This window comes from Typopeltis vanoorti, chromosome 4 (genome assembly GCF_054136105.1).
Source record: "Typopeltis vanoorti isolate ZY-2024b chromosome 4, IOZ_Tvanoo_1.0, whole genome shotgun sequence".
NCBI lineage: Eukaryota > Metazoa > Arthropoda > Arachnida > Uropygi > Thelyphonidae > Typopeltis > Typopeltis vanoorti.
The window spans coordinates 69,797,355-69,822,002 of NC_143552.1; the positions used below are offsets into that span (position 1 = coordinate 69,797,355).

The window sequence follows — 24,648 nt, forward strand, 5'->3', positions numbered from 1 at the left end:
AATCTGTTCAAAGATGTAGGGAAAGAGGATTATAGAATGCACGTTCTCTCATTTCCAATATGTAGCGGATGTCACAGATTGGATCTCCGATGTTAAAGTACTTCCATTTTATGGCATTTACTGAAAGATAATCATATGCAATTCTCCAACAAGATCCCTCCTGTTAGGCATCCTTAAAACTTCAGTAAGCTATTAAATAGAATGTCACTGTTAGTATTCAACTGTGGACATTCATGGCTGAAGAGGTTAAAGATTTCCTTATACCAAGTTCTGCTGTTCTTAATTTTGACGTTGCTGGTTAGCCGTGATCATCTAGTGGTTAGGACATTGCGTTGTGGCCGCAATAACCCAGGTTCAAATCTTGGTCACGGCAGTTTTCTTTTGCCAGCAAAGGTTGGTTGATTGGTAAAGCCTCTGCTACTAATGGTTTGCAAAAAGTTAAGCAAGTCTGAGCATGGTTAGTAGTTGGAAGGGATCAATCGTTCGATGCTGTTGGCACACTCTCCCTCGATGAGTCTTTGGACTCCCTGGAGGTGTCAAATAATAATAATAACAATAATAATAGAAATAATGTCAGTTCCAGAATACTGTAGCAGTCGTTGAGTTAAATACAGAATGCTGTAGTATTCAGGAACAATCTTGGCTCTTGGGCCATTGTAATCATTTATTCCGAATAGTAGGAGATGAAAATCCAGGTGATATTGGAGAAGGTCTGCAATACTTTATGGATGTTTGAAGTTGTACAACTTAAATAGCAGAATTTTAATACTGGAAGCCCTAAGTCTCCATGCTTTTTTGATGGCTGAAGAAATTTCTTTTTAACTTCTTATTACCTGCTAGACTTAAAAAAATTGCACATGTTTGCTATGTAATTGTTTTTCTTCAACTTCTGTAACATCTGAAATTTTTATTATGTACAGCTGAGCAGGAAAGATTATGATTCATGCTAAAGTTTCTGGAACAGAAAGGAATGCAAATAAACAATTTACTGACTAAAATTAATTATTTACAAGCCAATGTTTCACTAGTTCAAGTCAGCATTGTGAGTAGTACATTAACAATACACAATCAGTGCAGACAGAAAACAAAATGATCTAAATAATAAGGACAGTCACATGCATAGAGAGTGAGTGATATTGGTGCTCTTTGTGGTGATTCCTATTATTAACGAGGATAGGTTGATAGGGCAGTGCATTAATATCTATTCAAGATCATACAATCAGTTCTGTTATAATTATTCAAATTCTGTAGAATTTGTGCCCCTCCTAGGAACAATCTCTCCAATTTAAACAGGAAAGATTATGATTTTAAGTATATGGCTTTAGAAGAAAAGGAGAAAGGAGAGTTACCCTGTCCAGTCTTCTAAGATTTTAATGTTTTTGTGTTTAAGTTCTTGAACTGGTAATATTAGACAGGTGGAGAAAGGAATTCCAAGTAATGTGAGAGGTTCTCTCTTGGAGGTGGTCCAAAGGGAATGCCTCTACGATCCCATCTTCCAAAAACTTTTAATTTTGTCTTATTAGCACTGACAGTTAGCCCCCTGCTTTTGCTGATTTTTCCAAAATACCAAAGATATATACTGAATCATTATCCCTCAAGGTTGACTATATCATCTGCATCTGCATATTTTATTTTCCTTCATATCAAAGGGAACTGTTATCCCTGACACAGCATGCAAATTATCAACTTCATGCAAAAAAAAAAAAAATTAATTAATTAATTTAAAAAAAAAAGTTCCAGAACCAATGCAAAGAGTAAGGCGCTAAGAGGGCAACCTTACATGACTCTGTTTGAATTTTAACTAAGTCTGATAGGAATCCATTAACTAGAAGGTGGGTAGTCATATCAGCATAAGCCCCTTTAATGATAGATAGCAGCCTTTTGCTCACTCCAATTTTTCGGAGGAGGATATGGAATAGCAATGGATGCTGGACATTATTAAATGCCTGAGTAAGATCCACCAAAAATATTGCCACTGGCTGCTTTTTCACGTTAACTAAGCAGAGTAGGCCACGTAGCAGAAACAGATTGAATTCTACTGTACAGCCTGGAAATCCATACACTTGTGCTTTTAATTATGTATCTCATTCCTACGTCGAGCATGTTGTTGATAATGTGAAAAATGATCTTGTAGTCAGTGTTAGACAGAGAAAGACCTCCAGCTGTATATTAACATATGATGTCTATTATGTTTTTGAATGAGGATGGTATGGCTTGCTACAAATTCATTAGGTATGTGACCTATAGAGAGAAAATAAAGAATATAACTAGAACTGGTAAAGTTCTATCCATAGACTGTCAGGTCTTGAAAAGATTATCTTGTCTGACATTCTTTATAGGCTGTAGTAACTTTAGCTGCTGTAATGGATTTGTTAAGTCCACCTTGGGTTTGAACAGGAAAGGCATTATTGTTCTAAGAGTTATACTTTCCCACAGTACTACTATTATCTTCAAACAGATACTCATACTGTTCTTGAAAGGAGTCAAGGACATATTGTGCAGTGGGCATGTCTTCACCGTCCACACAGATTTGGGTGATAGTTCTTTCTTCATGGAATTTGGTGAATTATCTGCTTTCTTCAATAGACAATTCACCAAATTCCATGAAGAAAGGACTATCACCCAAATCTGTGTGGATGGTGAAGACATGCCCACTGCACAATATGTCCTTGACTCCTTTCAAGAACAGTATGAGTATCTGTTTGAAGATAATAGTAGTACTGTGGGAAAGTATAACTCTTAGAACAATAATGCCTTTCCTGTTCAAACCCAAGGTGGACTTAACAAATCCCTGCTTTATTCTTATTTTAAAATTTCTTTCTTCCACTTGTTTCTGCCTTTCCAGTTTATTTCTGTGTTGATGTTTCTAATGTGGGAGCCAGACGTAGGAAGATACTAAGGTTGTATTAATGCAGAAGTCATATATTTCTCATTATTATTAAAATACTCTGGATCAGAGATAGATTGCAGAAAGTTTTTTTTAGTTAAAATTTGTGCATGAAGTATCTTCAAGTGCAAACTTTGCTCACACTTAGATAAAGGATTAAACAAGAATATAATTTCTTTGCAAGTATGATTTACTCTTTGTAACCAAGTGAAAAAATTTTCTACATAGAAGAACCTTTATGATAGCTTATCAGATGAAGGTGAATTAACTGGTATCAAATGGATATCATAAAGCTTCTCCTTACAGAAACTCGAGCTTTTCATCCCACAAAACACACAAGACAAACCAGCCAGAATACATGCATATTTACAGACATAGAAGACAATGCAGTTAAGATTAACTACTCTATCACATAACCAATATCAGGTTTCTAAAGAGACCAAGTTACGTGGCCATGGCAGGCCAATGAGCCTAACAAAAAAGAATATGGGTATAGCACATAATTTTCTCAATTTCAAAGGTTTTAAAATTAATAACAACTTATTTCCAGCTTGTCTAATTTCTGATTTTTTACTGTTATTTTAATCCTCAACATGTGCATTTTTAGATTTCCTATTTTCATTTTCACACAAACATTTTTTTTTGAAGCAGCCACCTGCATCGGGTGTTACAAATCTCTAAGTTGTCTCTAAGGTTACGAAAACAGGAACCCTGGTAGACACAAAAAGTTAAAGAAGCAGTCCAGGAATGAAGAAAGCATACCAAGATCCTAGCAAATAAGTCAGCAGATGTCCTAAAAGAATACAGAGAAAAAAGTAAGAGAGCTAAGTTATGTGTGTAAAAGTAACTAAACAAAAGTTATAAGAAGACTGATAAAAATATAGAAAATAACTATCAGAAAAGTGGCAAAATGTTCTGGAGGCTATTGAAAAAGCTTAGAAATGGAAGAAAGAGCACAAGAAAAAGAATCAAAGATGATAAAGGTGACATGAAAACCAGGGGCGAATATTTCGGGTGTGCCAGGTGTGCAGTGCTCATCCACAAAATATCAGTATCACCAATATCAGTAGTTTATAACTTTGCGTGATTCCTAAAATTAAAAACAATATACTAATGCATCATTGCCCTCCCTCTTCATGAGGATAATGAAGCATTAGTGCTTCATGAAGAGGGCACTTGTCGACGTGTAGAAATTGCGTCACAATCTTGTTAATAGCCCAGGTGTGTGCTTTCAAAATGTATACACCTTTGTGCCCTTTGAAAAAATGTAAAGAGGGCACAGCTGGTCAAATTCTTAGTGTTCTAGTATTTTTAAACAGCTGAGAAGGTGAGGCTGGGTGAGCTCACATTGAGAGTCCACCCAGCACCTAGTGGCTGTGATTGGTTATCGTGTCAACCAATCCAATTGAACTTTGTCACTTGTCATGAGTTGAGCGCTTTCTGTATCTGATGACTGTATTACAAACAGCTGTTACACATGTTTTCTGGAACTGAAAATTTGAAAGTGGATGTTAGGAGAAAAAAACTAAATGTTTCTCTTGCTATGTAGTATAGCATCTGTTGAGGTTGCAAAGTTTTTTAAGACATTTTTATTCTAGTCTTCGGAAATGACAGTCAGTAAAAAATATCTATTCCTGAATAAAAATGAATATTCTGTGTATTATAAGACGTTGTTGATCTACAAAAAAATACCACCAGCATATGTGAGATTGATAAGATAGACGAACTGCTGATACTAAAAAAAAATAAAATAAAATAATGAACGTAGGATTCACGAAAGTGTGGATAATTCCAAATAATGATCGGATGTTATGTACACTGAGTCTTAGTAAACAAAAGAAAATCCTTGGAAAACGGAGCGAAATATACACAAACCAGAGAAATACACATAACATGGGCAACAAATTTTACGAAATGATTAGCTGCTCCATCAAACCATATTTATTCCTGCTATACTCTCTGTAAGTTTTTTTTTTTTAAATTATGCCATCATAAATTCACTTATCCATGTCTAGACTTTATAGGCTCGTGCTATTCGCTCTACTCAGCAACTTATAGGACACACATATCACAAATGTTAATTATTATTAATAATTCGTTTAGCATTGATGAAAGCATTTCTACTCACTTATTCTTTCCTTTCATTTCCTATTCTCACATGTCTTATAAATGATGGTTCACATATTTTCATCTTTGAGTATTTCAAATATACCAACCAAATATAGCATTCTCCTTCATTGTTGTTTTCTAATAAATCCTAAAACAAACCAATTGTTCCCCCCACTGCAGAAGTATTCAAAGTTATCCTGCAATTAATTGCATTGGACCAATTAAGATGAACACTGATGTGCTATGCACTCTGAAAACTTTTATACATCGATAAAAATGCAATCATACGGTCATGTGCATCAACGGGGGGGGTCAACGGGGACCCCCAGAATGGAGTAAAAAATTCCACAAATTATAATCATAAAAGTGATTCAGATATGTAACCTTAGACTCTCAACCATGGGACGCTTTTTCTGTCTTAAAATTTTATTATGGGTTGGCCTGTTTCGGTCCACAGCAGGGTAGCCATAGAACACGTGTTTTATTGCAGCAATAAAGCACGTGTTCATCTTTTTCTGATTTGTGAAAAAATGTTCATTACTGTTGTGAACATTTATATATTTAGTTTAATCCTTTATCCAAATGTAAGCAAACAAAGTTTGCGCCTGAAGTATTTTCAGGATTGGGGCAACTTGGATAAAAGATTAAACCAAATATATAATTCGTAGCATAGCCAAGTGAAAAAACTTCCATCAACTGTTGTAAACAGACGATCACAAACATCCATGCCCACGGCAGGATTCAAACCCACAGCCTTTTGGCTGGAGAGCAGGTACGCTAACCACTCGGCTAACCAGGCCGGCATATATATGGATCATAATATGAAAGAAAGTAGCATTAAGCATGAGCATGATATTAGAATACCATATTTACTCGAATATAACTTGCACTTTTTCCCCAGAAATTAAAGTTAAAAAATCATGGTGCAAGATATTTAACTCCAGATGTGGGGATTTTTGGAAACTAAAGTTTTTCAGGAAAAAATTAAATTGACGTTTATAATTATATTCTCAGTATTCATTTATAATTGATCACATTATTCATAAAATGAATGCATTTAAATTTTAATTATCAACGTTATTTATGGCATCAGCTGCTCACCTTCATCACATGATATATTTGAATCTTTAGTCTTTGAATCTTCTGTAATTAAATTAAAACAAACAGTTTCATTATTGTTTGTTCTTTTATCATTTCGAAATCATAAGATCACCATGATTTAAAAAAACAACAACTGAAAATGGGTATGACTTACCAAGAATCTATTATTCGCGATTGCTACTTCCAGTCTTGCATGTGATTAGTGCGGTATTAACAACAGATCACATGACTCAACAACAAAGGCAAGCCGAAGATTGTTGAGTTGAAATGCTGATTTCCTTCAACCGAATTCCAAATATTTGAAACTGCCATAACAATATTCACTAATTTACTATATATTTCTTAAAGCTTTAAACTTCTTTCATGTGCAAGGTACATGTGAAACTTTTCAATTTCTTTTTTCATAAAGTAAAACCAGGCGTGCGAGATATGCGCGAGGGTGAGTTATATTCGAGTAAATAGAGTATGTCAAACTTAGCATTATTTGGGATTACAACAGATGATGTTGTACTCCCAAACACATCTAATGCAAGTCTCCAGGATTCTCCAGGATTGAAAAACTGCTTTAAGAAATTTGGAAGGAAAATCAACAATAAAAAGACCACGTCTATGAACATAGGCAGAAACACTGAACACATCAATGCATTATGAATGGATAGTCTATAGAACAAGTAAAATATTTCAGCTATTCAGGCACAGTTTTTAGTGAAGATGGCAAGTTAAATCTGGAAATACAAAAGAGAATAAACAAAGCTGGTAAGGTGGACAGCCAACTGAATAAATTTATATGGAATAAGAGAGAAATTAGTCAAAACACTAAATTAGCTGTATACAAGACAGTGTTCAAACCAATTTTAACTTATGTATTTGAGGGCTGGGTTAGAAATAAAACACTTGACCAAGGACTAGAGACCACAGACATGAGAGTCCTGAGAAAGATTAGGGGTGTGAACAGAAAGCATCAATGGCAATATCATACTAAAAATGAGGATATTAGGAAAGAACTTGATGTTGTTAGCATACAGAAATGTGTGAGCAGAGCTACTCTCAGGTAGTATGATCACTTAAACAGAATGGGAGAGGAAAGATTAGCAAAACAAGTGTTCTCTGCCAGGTTGGCAGGAAAAAGACCCAGAGGAAGCCCAAGATATAAGTGGATTGATACAGTAAAAAGTGCCGTAGAAGAAATATAAGATCTAATAATGTTGGAGTCTTGACAGATAACAGATTGATATGGAGGAAAATTGTTGATGGGAAGTTAGTAATGATTAAGTTTTTCATGTAGTACAATAATAATATCCTATACACCTCTTCAGGGTACATGTCAGTAATTTGATGATGATGATGAAGCAGATACAAAAGAAATGCTTCAAATAATTGAAATTTCTTTGTTGTTTTGCATTATGTGATGGAAATTTTTATAGGGACACTTTAAAATCTTGAGAATAAATGTCTCCTGTTCATATTTTCTATAACAAAAAAAAAAAGGGTGCTTAAGAGTCAAAGCTGTATAACTGAGAGGAGACCTCCACATAGCCTTTAAAGGAATGCGGAGAACCAACCAGGGCTTCTGACATAATGTCCAATCCTCACCTTCTCGTGGTGCACCCTGTTGGGTATCTACCTGGATACTGAAGGATGGGCTGACAATTTGGGATTTAGCCGACCAAATTGTATTCTTATTGGCTTAAAACAATTTAGAATAAGATGGTGCAACATGACAAAATTTCATGCCGGCTGGGGCGTCGCCCGGTTAAACAAGACCCCTGTTGTTTTCGCCAGGGCAAACAGCGAAAAGTCAGCTACTGGAACAAATCTGAAAGCACACCCCAACTCAACATCACCAGAGTTAAAGATCGGTACTATCAACATAAGAAGCCTGAATGGCAAAGAAATGGAGCTAGCTGAGGAATTAGATAAGTACCAGATCGACATAATAGGGGTGACTGAAACAAAAAAGACAAAAACTGGTGCGATCTTTCTGAGCAATAAATACAAAATGTTATATATAGGAAATGACAATCAAGGAAAAGAAGGAGTAGCCATACTATTCAACACAAAATACGAGGCTAATCTTGAATGGCAGGCAGTCTCAAGTAGAGTGATGTGAGCAAATATCAGAATGGGGAATTGGACAATGGGACTTATTTGTGCCTATGGTTCCCACAGAAGGTTCTACTAAGGTAGAAGTGGAGGAATTTTTTGATGCTTTAGAAAAAGCAACTGACACAATGAAAAAGGAAAAGTTGGTCCTTGTTGGGGATCTAAAGAGCAGAGTAGGAAATCAGACATACAAAAATATTTTGGGAAAATTTGGAGAAAAGAGCAAAGCTAATAATAATGGCAAATACCTGTTGGATTACTGCTCAGGACATGGACTGGTTATTACTAACACCATGTTCCAACATAAAAATGTGCAAAAATTCACATGGAGAGAAGAGGCAAGGAATAAGAAAAGTCTCATTGACTATGTTATTGTTGATAGTGATGTTTTCTCCCTGGTGCAGGACACCAGAGTGTACAGAGGATTTGAAATTGGAAGTGATCACTATTTAGTCTTGAGCAGTATAAAATTGAATTTCATATTGAAAAGAATAACATGTAAGAAAGTTTTATAATGAATAAAAGTTGAGCAGCTCTCAGATGTGAATTGTAGACTAAAATACACAAAGATTATTGAAGAAAAAATGAAAGAGTTTGAGAACAAGAACCAAACCTTGGAGATTCAGTGGCAAGCCTTGAAGAAAAACACTGATTGTTTCAGCCAGAGGCATGTAGTGAGGTGGCCTGCAAGGATAGAAAAATCAGAACTCCATGGTGGACACAGGAAGTTAAAGAGGCAGTGAAGGAAAAGAAGAAAGCATATCAAAAGTTCCTGGCCAATAAGCCAGCTTTTGCTCTTAGAGAATATAGAGACAAATGTAAGAAAGTGAAACACTGTGTAAAACCTGCTAAAAAAAAGTCATGGGAGGACTTTGGCAAGAACATAGAAAATAAATATCAAGAAGGTGGCAAGATATTCTGGAGGTTGTTGAAGAAACTTAGAAATGGAGGAAAAAGTGCTGTAAAAGGAGTTAGAGATGATAAAGGTGACATGAAAACAGGAGAAAAAGATATCCTTGAAGTATGGAGTAATTACTTCGAAAAATTGCTAAATGAAACAAGCAGTGATAGCACAGTGGTAAAAAACACTCAACAGGCAGACAGTCAGGAATACATATTCATACTTGAAGTAGAAAAAGACATCAAAGGCTTGAAATGTGAAAAGGCAGCAGGAGTAGATGATATTCAACTAGAAATGCTGAAATATGGCGGTATAAAAGTCTTACAGCCACTGTAAGACTTTTATACCAGAAACAGTTCAGAAAGCCTGGACAGAGGGACGAATTTCTGATGATTGGAGTAGAGCTCTAATAGTACCCATATATAAAAAGGGAAATAAAACTGAATGTGAGAATTACAGAGGTATTTCCCTACTGAGTGTTCCTGGCAAGATCTATGCAAGTATACTTGAGAAACGGTTGAGAAGAATTGTGGAAGAAAAGCTGGGTGAAGAACAAGCTGGATTCAGGCTAAATAGAGGCTGTCAGGTTCAGATCTTCACTTTACGACAAGTAGTTGAGAAATCATGGGAATATAACAAAGATCTTATTTAAGTTTTGTAGATCTGGAAAAGGCATATGACATGGTGCCAAGAGAGAAGCTATTCAATACGCTACAGTTACATGGTGTCAATGCGGCATTATATCAAGCAATATTTAGTCTGTATTTGAGTTAAAGTCGGCAGTTAGAATTGAAGGAAGTACAGGAAGATGGTTTAATGTTAAATCTGGTGTGAGACAAGGATGTACATTATACCCTCTGTTATTCATTATCTATTTGGATCACATTATGAAGGAAAGTGGTATTAAACATAATATCAGAATTGGAGATGTTAATGTCAGCTCTTTGCTTTATGCGGACGATGTTATACTTTTAAATGAATCCGCTACAAGTTTGCAAGATTCCCTGACTAAATTGAATAACTGTTGTAATAGATATGGTATGAAGGTCAGCATTAAAAAGACAAAGACAATGAAAATAGGTAGAATTATTGAAAATGTCAACTGCGTTGTGAACGGGAAACCTGTGGAACAAGTAAAACATTTCAGCTACTTAGGCACGATTTTTAGTGAAGATGGTAAATTAAATATGGAAATAGACAATAGAATCAACAAAGCTATGGTAGGCAGTTAATTGAATAAATTCATATGGAATAAGAGAGAAATTAGTCGGAACTCTAAATTAGCTGTATACAAGACGGTGTTTAAACCAGTTTTAACTTATGGATCTGAGTCAGAAGTAAAACACTTGACCAAAGACTAGAAACTGCAGATATGAGAGTCCTGAGAAAGATTAGAGGCGTGAACAGATGGCATCAATATCATATTAAAAACGAGGATGTCAGGAAAGAACTTGACATTGCCAGCATCCAGGAATGCGTTAGCAGAGCTAATCTCAGGTGGTATGGTCACTTAAACAGAATGGGTGCGGAAAGATTAGCAAAACAAGTGTTCTCTGCCAGGCTGGCAGGAAAACAACCCAGAGGAAGACCAAGATATTGGTGGAATGATATGGTACAAAGTGCCTTAGACGATAGAAATATAAGATATGATAATGTTGGAGTCAGAAGTAGCAGTCCAAATCAGTCTGTTACTTGACAAGTAACAGACTGATTTGGAGGAAAATTGTAGATAGGAAGTTAGTAATGATGTAAATTTTTCATGTAGTACTATCATATCCTGTACACCCCCCCTTGAGGGTACATGTCAGGAATTTGATGATGATGGTTTAAAAAATAAATTGAAAGTTCATTAAGATGATTTTTTTTCAATGAGCTTACAATAATTCGAAATGATTTCATTTCAATACAGTTTCAAGTTCTAAAATTTTTAGGTATTGTACAAATGCAGGCAGCACACGGGACACAATTTTAAAGAACAGTACTTAAACTTCTGAATATTTTCAAAGTGGTATCTTTTGTTTTATCACTCCTTGAAACATCAGCATAATGTGAAAGAATTTTTAGTGTAATAAACTCCAAATGTCATGAAGGAAATCGATGTTTGGTAGAATTTGTGAAAGTTTGTTTTATGCTTATTTTAATTTTAGGATAATTGCTTGAATTTTGTGATAAAAAAGATTATGGTATTTTGCTGAAATCTGCAAAAAAATCAAGAAACAAAAATTTTACTTTTTAAATGTTGATTTTTCTCATTTTTGTAGATGACATAAAGATCTATCCAGAAAGATATTTCTTTTATATCATTATGGAATAATGAAGTATATTTAGAAAAACTTTTCCTCTCTTTATCTTCCGTGGAGTTGGCATCCCTAGCTTTACATGCATTTACCATATTTTTTGTTATTCAGTTAAGAGTATATCAAGTTTTCAAAATGAGTGATGTAAAAAAAAAAAAATCAACTTTGTGGATTTATGTGTATTAGTGAAGTTAAGAGAGATAAAAAATACTTCATATATTCACATTAAACTTTAACAATTCTTATTGCAAACAGTATGAAAACTAGCTTTTGTTGAAGATATGTATTGTGTTTCAGCTACATAGGCTTGTTAAATTACCTGTTTTTTCCACTGACTTATTGCACTCCTCTACAATCTGTTCTCGTGTTTGGGCATCAGGATAGGGATCCTGCTCATAATATTTTTCTAAAACTGCCAAATGAGCAGTTTTAAAAGTAAATCTCTCCCTTTTCAGAGGAATGAGGTCCCCAGTTTCTGATACCATCCATTTTACTCCAGAATTTGGACACATTTGAGCTAGAGAGAGAGATTATTTTCAGTTGTGTAAAAAACAGTTAAAAATATAACTATTATACAACTTCTGTCTATATCTCATTCTGCTATATAAAACCACTTTCAAAAAACTGTTATTATATTAAGTGTAACACTGTGGGAAAAAGTACACAATACAATCTTGATGACAGCATAATATATGGTCTCTTATTGATAATGTCATGCTGATTTAGCAGAGAATGGCAATGGAGCACAAGTTTTATAATGTATGTATAAGAAGCATTATAGAGCTGTATGGAATAACACTATTAAAATGTATTTAAGTGAATTCCAGGTTCTGATGCAGCACTGTTTATCACTGTGTATTAGTAAATGGGTTGATAAACTATTTCCAAATTAAAGCATAGTATTAGCACTGTATGTAGAAAAAAGAATGGTAATTAACTATGAATAAAAGCCAAAAGGCTATTTTTCTGGCAACCTTAATAATAATGAAGGGGATACAAACCCTTTGATGTTTATCAGCCAGTAAGCGAACTCTAAGAACTAGGACTAAGATCTATGAGTTTCATACCGAAAAACTATCGGCAAATCCAAGTGTAAGTAACCACTTGGTAGTACAACACCAAGGCAACTCATATCAAAGGTGGAGCATGCTCCCTCACTATCCTTGATATTTTCTCATAATGTAAAAACACAGCCCCTAGGGGATGTAATACTGTATTACATTATGAGGAGAGGTCACTACCCAGACCGGTTTCAACCTTTTTTGAGGTCTCATCAGTGAGTAGGTAGACCTGGAAGATAACAAGGTTTAAGTGAAAAAAACCTACATACCTTCACTATACAAATGCCATAAAGGTGTGCATGTATATTATAACATAGAATAAAAGCCAAAGGCTATTTTGGCAACTCCTCTACAATTAATTCTCATGTTTTGGCATCAGGATAGGGATCTGCTCATAAGACTTTTCTAAAACTGTCAAATGGACAGTTTTAAAAGTAAAACTGTTGCATAAATTTATAATTCAAATTTTTTTACAGAATTTCTGCCTATAATCTTATTTTGATATGCTAAGCTCTAACACACTGATTTTATACTAAGTGTAATACCATTGCAAACTATAAATTATCTTCATATCATAGATGTGCAGAATTCAAAGTAGGATAACATCATACAACCGTGATGTTACAATCAAATGTTACAAACCTGCCATGAAATAAGTACAAAAAAACGTCACTTCAGATTGAGATGAGCAATTAAGCCACCTAACCAAATTAGATGAAATAAAAATACCTTTAAAAAATCCTTAAAAAAACAAAACTGATAAATGATTATCATTTTTGATAAATAATGATATATATATATAAATAAAATGAAGATAAAATGATAAATGATATATATATAAATAATGATATAAAAATAAAAATAATGATAAATGATTATTTATCACTTTTTCATGAGCGCTGAATATGCTCTACAAATAACTAATAAAGTTCATTATCACATTCTTCTATATGATATTTTCAAAAAACATTAAATAGAATAATGATGTGAAAGATCAAAAATCTTTAAATTTTGTAAATTTGTGACAGAAGATGATAAAAAATGAAAACAATCAAAAAGATATTTAATAAATAATTTAGATTTATAAGTATCTTGCTAACTTATTATGTAGTGCACATGATGCATGTAAAAGTACCAGAAGTACATAACATAGTAGTATTCATAAATGATTCTTGAAAACTTTGATTTTCTGAAGATATCTTTTTTTTCTCTTGATAAAGATTTCCAGATCATAAGCAAGCACATAATATAAGAATGCAGTGTACCTGGAATCCTTAAGTATGCTTTATTTCTCAAAAAAAAAAAAAAAACTAGCAGAGACTAGACTAACTGGTAATTCTGAAATTAGTAACACAGACCTCCATGGAATCAAAAGATTCATTCCAGGAGGTACACATACACACATAAAGCTCATCAAGCTGTGCTTTAAACTCATTTAATGTTTGCATTTGCTACACTGAAAGGCAATGCATTCCACTCACCGATCACTTTCCATGCAAAGAACCTACTCCTCAATCCCAATATCTACTCACAAAAATGCTTAAGAGGCCTGATCAAGGCCGCACTCCCAGCCTCATACAAACTCTTGTTCTATCCCATTCTCCCATTCTATGAAAAATTTCTTCCATATTAACTTGGTACCCCCTCACCAACTTACATGGTCTCAATCATATCTCCTCTCTTCCTCCTCCTATTCATGAGGCTTTGCAAATTGCATTCCCTCAGTATGTCTTTATGACTCCACATTCCAAAGACCAGTTACCATAGTCAGTGTTCTCTGGAAACTTTCTAATGTATCCTCATCACCACAAAAACCAGGTGACCATATATGCACACAATAATGCTTAAGAGGCCTGATCCAGGCCTTGTATAATGGAACCATAACCTCTTTATTTTTGCATGCCAATATCACTGGTATTGCCTGCTATAAAAAAATATGATTCCACAACTTGCACAGTGTGACCCCCTGAATTTCAGTTCCCTGTTCAATATTGGATAAGGAAGTATCCAATCCCATTTGTTCCAAACTAGTTGACAACTTCTTGTTTAGCAATCTATCTGCATCTTCCTTGTCCATCTTCTTATACGAGGGCTGTTCAATAAGTAATAAGACTAATTTTACTGTCGCGAAACCACTCATCACAATATTAATTTCTGTGGAATAAAGAAATGTTGCTGTCTGTATTAACAAAAGAGGTTGATAGATGGCGTATACGGGCTGATGTGCCAGAGTCACGTGACTAAACGCAAGCTTGTTTCGGCTCACCTACGAGCCGCAACCAGTCATCGAAATGGAAGTGTTCTTGGAAAAGCGTTATGCGATTAAATTTTGTGTGCGTTTGCAAAAATTGGCATTGGACACTTTTAGCATGATATGCAAAGCTTTCCACGATGAAGCAATGTTGAGGGCAAGTGTTTTTCGTTGGCATAAAACTTTTAAGAAAGGAAGGCAAAATGTGGAAGATCTTGAACATGAGGGAAGACCTTCAACGTCCATCACAGAGACAATGATCAACACAGCAGCGATTATCATCAAGGAGGATCACAGAATTACAGTACGCCAGCTGCATGTTGTCCTGAATATTTCTGTGGGAAGTGTTCACTCAATCATGGCTGAACATTTGGGACTGAAACGTGTTTGCGCCCGATGGATTCCCAAACTCTTGACACCGGAGCAAATGAAGCATCGAGTGGATGTGTGAACAGAATGTAAAGAAAGACTGGAACAAGAAGGTGACAACTTCTTAAAACACATCATTACAGCAGATGAATCTTGGTTGTATCACTATGACCCTACAATGAAACACCAAAGCAGTGAATGGAAGCATCCATCCTCACCTACCCCCAAGAAAGCAAAAACTGTAAAATCGGCTGGTAAAGTTATGACCATAATGTTCTTTTGACTACGAAGGCATTGTTTACCAACACGCTGTAGAACCCGGGAATACTGTAAACGGCTCATACTATGCGGACGTTTTACGGACAGTGGTACAGCACGTTAAAAGGAAGCGTCCATTGCTGAAGAATGGCTTCTTATTGCACCACGATAATGCAAGGTCACATATTGCTGGTTGTGTAGTGGATGTTTTGCAGAAGAACAACATAGATATCCTACCACACCCTCCATACAGTCCTGATCTCGCACCGTGCGATTTCTGGCTGTTTCCTCAGCTCAAGAAACCACTAAGAGGTCACCATTTCGAAAGCAACAAAGCATGTGTAAAAGCTGCAGAGGCGGTTTTGATAGAACTCTCAAAAAACAGACTTTCACATGTGTTTAAGAAGTGGACGCAACGTTGGGACAAATGCATAGCGTCTCACAGTAGTTACTTCAAAAAAGACCATGTAAATGATGACGATTAAAGGTAATCTGTTTTCTGTATAAACATAGTCTTATAACTTATTGAACAGCCTACGTAGTATATAAATGAATTGGTAAAACATGACCCCCCCCCCTTTTATAACAAATCCATGCTGACAGTCACAGAGAATACTGCTATTAGTTCACTTGTGACCGCCTTATCACCACCTATGTGATGTGGAAAAATTTTACCTACCTTCTTTCCACTCCTTTAGGATATGTGCTATTGCAAGACTCTTGTTAAACAGGTATGCTAAAGCTGATGCTAACTACCTGGACATAATGATATGTCATCAACTCCCATTTCCTTATTAACATCAAGCTTACTTAACTCATCATGCATCATGTGCTTCTTGGCTCACTCACCAGTAAGCAATCATCTCTCACTCCCTCTACACTTGAGCTCATAATTTCACACTGATGTGAATGAAATAATGCTCACTGAATACCCCAACTATGTCCTCTGGAGCAGTCACCAATCTACTATTTTCATCCATTAACATCATTTAACCACAACCATTATTCCTTCTACTTGACACATAAAAAAAAAAACACTTAACGATTTTTCTCGATCTGATTTCTGCTCAAACTGCACTTTTGCTGTCCTTGTCAAATGTGTCACACCTAGCCTGCTTTTCATACTCTACATGCAATTGAATATTACAATTATTCATCCTGTGCTGTCTCCACAGCACCTTCTTCTTCTTCTTCTTCTTCCAGATTTCATGCTTAATATCATTGTTCATCCACTTGACATCTACCTTATTCAGCCTTTGATCTTTGGAATACATTTGCACATTGAACTCTGTTAAATATCTCTTGATCAGTGCCCAAGCAGCATTTATCTCCTTCCTGCTTAACTCCCGATTCCCTGCTTTAGCTCCAAGCTATCACCTAAGCTTCTCATAATCAGTGGCCTTGAAGTTCCACATATATTCATTTCTCACAGGAGTCATGATTACTCTAACCAACTGCAGGAAAATGCAACACCCTACTCACAATCACATCCTCTGATGAAATGATCAGATCTAAGACTCAATCCTCATGTGCCCTCCTTTAAATGCTGTCTAAGTTGGTTGTCTTTCAAGAACTCAAGAAATTCATTTTCCTTATTTCCAAATGCTACCTCTTCATTCTAATCTATATTACCATAACTAAAATAATCCATAACATTCACCCTTCCCTTGTTCACTAACACAAGTTGCATGTACATTTCATCATCACCACATCATCCCACATCCTCCACATTTTTTGGCCTAACAGCAACATCCAACTAAATATCTCTTCCTATCAACCTCCAAGCTTATGCAACTATAATTCCCATGCTTTTATCAGCAACAATCTCCCTACTTTCTTGTCTTTTTTCTCCTCATGAAAAACATCACACCCTTCCATTTCTATTCCCATTAGGATATCATCCTTATCCAACTATATTTCACTTATTCCAACAATTTTTGGAAGAATGAGTTCAATCTGTGAAACAATTTCATCTCCTTTATTTCTAATGCTCTCACTTTTAGATCTATAACCAGTTCTACTCTGTTGGTTGTGATCTCTCTTTCTCCACACTTGCCCATGCCCAATCACCTTTATCACCACTTACTCCATATATCTCTTTTTAGACTGAACTACCTGCCACCGCCACCTCCCCTTACATCCCAGGCTATCCCATTCCTATGCTGGCCATACCCACATTCACTACTGCTTCTAATATCCACTCTCTTCTCTTCATGCTGGTTCTCAAATGCATCCCACACATTTACAAACTGCACTCCCTTCTCACACAGCTCCACCAACATACCATTTATGATTCTTGCTCTCCATCTCAACTCCTCATTGTCATACTTTAGCAACACACACTGATAACTTTTCCTACCACAATGTTATCATTCACTCTCCTCAATAACTGCCTAATATCCATTCTCACATTCTCCTTATGTTCAATCAAATCCTTTGTTCCCACAATCACAAATAATTCTTTCTTGCTCATTTATTTCATCCAAAACATCAATTATCTTGCTTATCCTCCCTCCAGGAAAACAGACATTGTGGACCCTCTCATTTACCACACTTTTCTACTCTTGAGTCATTCATCATCTATTTTTTTCTACTTTCCTTAATTCTATCCTTTTGCACTCTTTCATTCCTATTGATCAAACACCTAATTTCACTGTATGTATTCCTAATCTCATTTCTCATTCTGATCAATTCGTCCCTTATATCTTGCATTTTGACAACTGCATTCTGTTACTCCTGCAGTCTCACTTTCTCTCATTTTGTCATTCCTTCCTTTCAATTCCATAGTTTCACTCACTCCCATTCTGTGATTCAAAGTCTTTTGCACTCACAATTACCCTAGCTTCCATTCCATCAGTCTTTTTGCATTCACTAACTCACAGTCAACAAAATATCACACTTTCTACAGACCCACTCCTCTCATATCCTGTTCAATCTCTCTATAAACATGTCCTCTGCATTTCACCATGCATACATGTTGTATTCATGACAACAAACCACTCTCAAAAAATCTACACCATTAATTACATTTGATCTTTTACACTGTGCAGATGTTGTTCATATCATCATTTTGTTTCAGTGCAAACTACAAAAATTTAGTAAAGAACATCAGTAACAAACCCACAAAGCTCAACTTCATGCAATTAAGCTAAACTATCAGTATTGTCAATTAATACACAAAATAGTACTTAGCTTTTCAAAGCTATTTCTCAATGGCCTGGTGCCATATGAACATGAAAGGAATCACTACAGATTATGAAAAGTTCTTCACGCATCAACAGCTTCTTTTAAAAAACTAGCTATTTGAGAAAAGAGAAAAAAAAAGAAACAGGGTTGCTTAAGGGTCAAAGCTAGACAACTGGAAGGAGACATTCGCATAGCCTTTGAAGAAATGCAGCGAACCAAATGGAAACTTCTGACCTAATATTCAATCATCACTTCCTGTGATGCACCCTATTAGTTGGTATCTATCTGGAATTTGCGGTTAATGATGGTACAAAAAGATGAAATGTCATGCTAGCTAAGACATCATCTGGCTAAACAAGTACCCTGCTGTTTTCATGAGAGAACCAGGGCAAACAGTACAGTACAGTTAATGTACTCAAATTAGCATTAGCAGAATTCAAGATAGATAAGAAGTATCATCAACATAAGAAGTATCAAACAAAAAGTAATGGAACTGGCAGAAGAATTAGAGAACATAATTACTACTGCTGAAACAAGACAAAAACATGGTGAGTTATTATTCTTCTAAATGAGTTTAAGGAGTGGTATGATAGACTTTGTGTTTCTTAGGGGGAACCTCCCCTCGATGAGTCTTGACAGACTTTATGTTCTTAGGAAGGACCTCCCACGATGAGTCTTTTGACTCCATGGAGGCCTAAATAATAATAATAATAATAATAATAAAATAACAACTACAAGATGTTATATTTGGCAAAACAATAATCAAGGAAAGGAAGGGGAATAGCTATAGTATTCAACACTAAACATGAAGATGATTTTAAATGGCAGGCAATTTCAAGTTGAGTGGCATGGGAAAACATCAAAAGGGGAATTAGACAATGAGACTTATTTGTGTCTATGGTCCCAAAGAAGGTTCTACTAATTAAGAAGTTGAGGAATTTTCTGAGTCATTAGTAAAAGCAGCTGACAAAGATAAAGAAAAAGTTGGTCCTTGTTTAGAGATATAAACAGCAGAGATTTTAGATTTTAGAAAGGATTTGTATACTATGTATTAAAATAGATAGTGCTGGTATGGTGCCAACATATAGTAGAACAATGGCAGCCAAAGACATCTTTTCTGGGAGAGCTGAATATGCAAGATTTTGCTCAGTGCACTATCTATGAGATGTATTCATCGTGAATATGGAAGATTTGTGGAAGAAAAGCGAGTGAGTGAATATGTAGGAAGTGTTTTGAGAGTAAGTGCCAGTTGTGTGAGGAGAGTAAAACATGTGAGTGGAGTAGAGAATATTGAACAGAAGTCTGGAAAAATGTTAGTGTTGGAAATATTGTTGAAAGTGCAGTGGTGGAAGGTCAAGAGAACAAAGAGGATCTCATGAAAAAAATAATGCACTTGTGCAGAGTTCTTCATGGGACAAAGCACAAGATTGAAAGATTGCAGAAATTTAAGCAAATGGCAGAGGTGAAAATAGGAAAAAAGCAAGAGACGCAAGATAAGAAACAAGAATGCACGACTTAGTAAGCAAGGGGGGGGGGCAAGAAGAAAAAAATTAAACATGATAAGAGGAATACTAAATTATAATATTAGTGATGCTGTCAGGATGCAAAAAAGGTAACATGAAAAAATGTTGTAAGAGAGAGAGAAAATAAAAATTGCAAATCTATTGCCATACAAGGACAGAGGTGAGCTGAGGAGGAGAACCAGGACCGGCCTTCTCTATAAAGGGGCCCGGGTGCAAGAAACCTTTTGGGGCCCCTAAAATATTTTTCAAAGGTAAAAATTAAAGGATTCGAAATAAACATATTGTAAAACCTCTTACCTGCAAATGATTTTGGCACAGGAAAACAAAAAAAAAAAAACATTCGAAATATAATATATTTCCGCAAATATGTACCAACTGTGCCCACTCAATTGTGGGGCCCGGGTGCATTGCACCCACTGCATCCCTGAGATGGCTGGCCCTGAGGAGAACAATAACTACAAATGAATCAATGTGTGGGTAATGCAGAAGGAATGGTGTGAATTTTATGGACTGATTTGATGTACAGAAGGAATTATATAATGCTAACTGACTGCACTTAAATGGGTTTAGAATTAGGTATCTAGAAAAACTTTGTTCATTGAGTGTGGGAATGCAAAATCAGGAAAAATAAAACTATTAGGGTGGATGCAGGTGTGTGTGTGTGTGTAAAGCAGTGTGTTGGTGGTAAATTTTTAATAACTGGCTTACTAAAAAAAATGCTGCAGGTTCTCTCTTTGTGAGAATTATTCCATCCACACACACACTCACTAGCAAATAACTGCTTAATTTTGGCAGTGCCCACTTCTTCTTAGGATAATTACCTTATTAGGTTCACAGCAATTCTAAAACTGCAAAATGTGTGATAAGTTGAGCAGACATATGTCATTACCTTAAGAACCCAGGCAAAATCAAGTAGATTGAAAAATGATATTCTTTTAAACATGCTAGAGGAGATAATTCCTACAGAGCCTGTCACATAAAGTAGAGCACAAGGGAAAGAAAGCACAAAGGGTACTGAAATAAGTGTGCCCTGGTTGGATTTTCCATGTCACCGTATAGAAGTTTATTATCAAAATGCCAGTAGACATTGTGGATTGAAGTGAGTGCTGCTCTATAATTTATAGTCATTGCCAGTTTAAAAACTGGCTTGAAAATTTTTTTCAAGTCAGTTTATTTTCCTTGAAAATAGGATATGTGGGGATTAAAGTTGTTGGGAAACAACTGAAATTTCTTCGTGATAGTGTCTGCAGTCCACAATCAACAATGAATGTCCTGATATGTTTAACACTCTCCTTTGCACCCTCTCCACTGTATCTGCATGACCTCAGAAACCAGAAGACCAGATCAGATAACAGTCCAGATGAGACTGTATCAAAGCCTAGAAAGAGGAAATGGTACATGCAAGGCTTGTTTCATCATTGCAATTATCCTCTAAGAAAGATTGTATTCACAATCTTTCTAGCATAACCCCAATATAATACACATTTGGATATCTTCATACCAAAGTGCATAACTTTACATTTAATAACACTGAAATGACAACTATTGTCACATGCTCACAATTCCAATCTATTCAAATCATTATGCAAGTACTGCATATCAGATGCACTAATAATTACCCTGCCTATCTTTGCATCATCAGCACACAGCTGTATACCCACTTTCAAATCCTTCTCAATGTCATTAATGTAAAGATTGAATAGCAAAGAGCAAAGGACTAATCATCAGAGTATCACTTAAATCTTACAGACTCACATTCCCCAGCACACCACTTTTTGATATCTAAAGCCTTAACAAAGTCCAAAAGTATCATGGTATATCCATCCCCCTTGTGTAACTCAACCATAGCATTATTATAAAATGTGAGAGCAAGTCACTTAAACATGATCTTCCCTTAGTAAACCAAAGCTGTTCATTGCAGAGTATAGATTCTCTGTCAACCCATTTCTGTATGCAAGCTCTTACCAACTTTTCCAAAATCTTCATCATCACACCAGAGGCACTGATAGGTTACTTAAATTGATACTTAAAAACATCTGTCTTTGTGTCAGGACTTACAATACCAATTTTTTGGTACTGATTTAAAAAATAACTGTTTATAATTTATTCACATAAAGATTTTCAAATCAACAACAATAAATAATTAATATTACTGAATTTACAATTGAGGGGTTTTTATTCACAATACAAATGCAACAGAAGCCTGAAAACATCATAAAATGTAGATATGGTTTACTAGACGCTTTTACTAGACAAAAATATTCTGAAAATATTCTGTTAGTGAAGTGGTTTTATAAGAATAATGTATGATGGTGAGTAATGACATAATTATCAAGATAAGACACAACAACCTACAGGGGAAAAAAAAATAGATAAATATAGTCTTTGTGTTTCTAGCATTGTAATTTGCATAACTGATGGTGCATCAGTTAAGGTCAAATTTGGTAAACTAATTGATGTCAAACCACAGTTTTGTTTGGTTTGCTTAACAGTAACAGAGGTACTTTATAAGTCATCAGTAAATTAATAAAATTCTGAATTTAACAATTTTGTAGAATCTGAACATGAAAATAATGATGATAATGAAAGTGCTATAATTATAAAATAATCTCGTACAGGTACTGTTCCTTATGATCTGAATCACAATTGTTCACCTCCTTTTCTTATTTTTGTTAAAAGAAGCATTATCTGGTACATCATAGTTACATAACAGGACAATTACCCATGGACAAAACCCATATAAAAAACTCCTGGACATTAACCCCCTGTATAAAAATAAAAACTCTTTAAATAAAATTTCCTTGATATAACAAACAATACAAATACAAAAAATTATTTGACAAAATAAATCTTTTAAAATAAATTTGACAAAATAAAAATTTTAACAAAAATTTATTTGCTACAGAAAATGTAGTTTAACATTATTAATTACGCATTAATACTAAAAAAGAAAGGTTGTGTGTTATCCCACGTAGACAATCCATAATACTGCGATCACGGTAGCTGCGAACTATGGTAAGAATGCGTGCATTTGAATCAGCATACTTCTTTCTCAGAGTTTGTGATGGATGACCGGCCAACACTTGAGTGCAGTAAACGTCTTGTAATGCTTGTTCTCTTTGGAGAAATCCAATAAATTTCCAAATGGTGGGATGGAAACTTCCGACATTGGACTGGAAACTTCTGTGCCATCCTTCTACTGAATTATTTGTTTTTGGTAATTCATCTTCGGATCGTTGATACATATTCCACATATTGATGGCATAAGTTGGTTCCTGTCGTCCATGGCGTTGCGGTCTTCCAATGTAAGAATTGTCAAAATAATCTGCAACTGGTAAGCTTTCTGGAGGTAGAAATTCATATAAATTTTCAAAAGCACCGACAACTTCAATCTGTTGGAATAAATGCAAGAGCCAGCATCATGCTTAATTTCAGTGCGAAGTTGGAATCTTCTTGGTAATATTGTTGCAAACCATTCTCTTGAATTTTCCGGTAGATGGGTAGATGTTCTGAGTTAGATGAAAGAAACATCCTTTAATTTCACTATCTGGAAAACTTCTTTCTAAACTGGCTATAACTGCCAATTGAAAATTGATCATGATGCTGATTGGCTTCAAATTGACATTCAGCGTAGTTAACGTCTCAAACGGTTTAATATATGAATCCTGAGTTTTGTTTTGCAGTAATGCATAAACACACGGAATGGTTCATCCATTAACTAGTGCATGACTGGTATACAGTTGGAAAAAAACCGCAGGAGCAGTTTTGAAAGTCCCATCCAGAAACCAGTGAGATATTGTTTCCAAGAGTCTGAGATTGTCACGTGTTCCAAAGATTAACATTCTGTTGTTATTGTCTGAACCAGAATCAAACAGAAGAAAATCTTGTTCATCATGTGTAACTTTGAAACAATCTGGAATATAATATCGATTTCACCAACATTCAACAGAACAGGTAGTGGATTATTAACAGCTTGACAGAGACGCCTGACATTGCGACGTAAATGATGAACTGTCAGCAACTTGGCTTTTGCATCTTCACTTATCGTTGAAAGAGAATGGGTGATCATTTGCTGCTGCTTCTTCAGTTTCTTCTGCCAGTCTTTTAATTTGTTGAACTACTTTGAGAACTTCTTGTTATGCTGTAATGGACCATGAGAACGATCGTTTAACCATCCCACAAGCTCTTCTCCATGAAGTTTAAGTTTAGCTTTACATTCACTCTTGTTATGTTTTCTTTCACATTCAAATGATACAACACCATTCGTCAAATTTTTTTGTTTTACATAAACATAACCTTCAAAAATCACTTTCTCCTTTCCTTTATTCGATTTTACAAATTCCATCATGGATAGTCAAAAATATTTTATAAATATTATAATAGATTGAAATAAAATATTTTGTTTTCAATTTCACTTTGACAACAGTTTTGACACGCTCGGTGTTATTATCAAAACTACAATAATTCACAAATGTAAGTTACTTATTTATATACAAATATTTAACCATAATGTTTACAAGGTTACAGAAATAAAACAAAACAGATTGAAAATTATTAGTTGGTGGAGATTCCTAATCCTATGAACTTAACGTAAATTGCTTC

The 24,648-nt window shown here is 35.2% G+C and overlaps 1 protein-coding gene across 6 annotated transcripts in view; it reads right to left on the minus strand.

Moving 5' to 3' along the window:
• LOC150107393 (homeobox-containing protein 1-like) overlaps positions 1-24,648 on the minus strand; it is a 194,725-nt gene that overhangs the window by 66,240 nt on the left and 103,837 nt on the right. For 3 of the 6 annotated variants that reach the window (XM_090391256.1, XM_090391255.1, XM_090391254.1), the window contains 2 exons: positions 11,718-11,915; positions 6,098-6,139 (listed from right to left, as the gene is read on the minus strand). The exons of 1 other annotated variant lie outside the window; for it this stretch is intronic. In XM_090391256.1, coding sequence (XP_090247382.1) covers positions 6,098-6,139; positions 11,718-11,915 — 240 coding nt within the window. The remainder of the gene's footprint in view (positions 1-6,097; positions 6,140-11,717; positions 11,916-24,648) is intronic. 2 more of the 6 variants (XM_090391258.1, XM_090391257.1) reach the window with 2 other exon arrangements.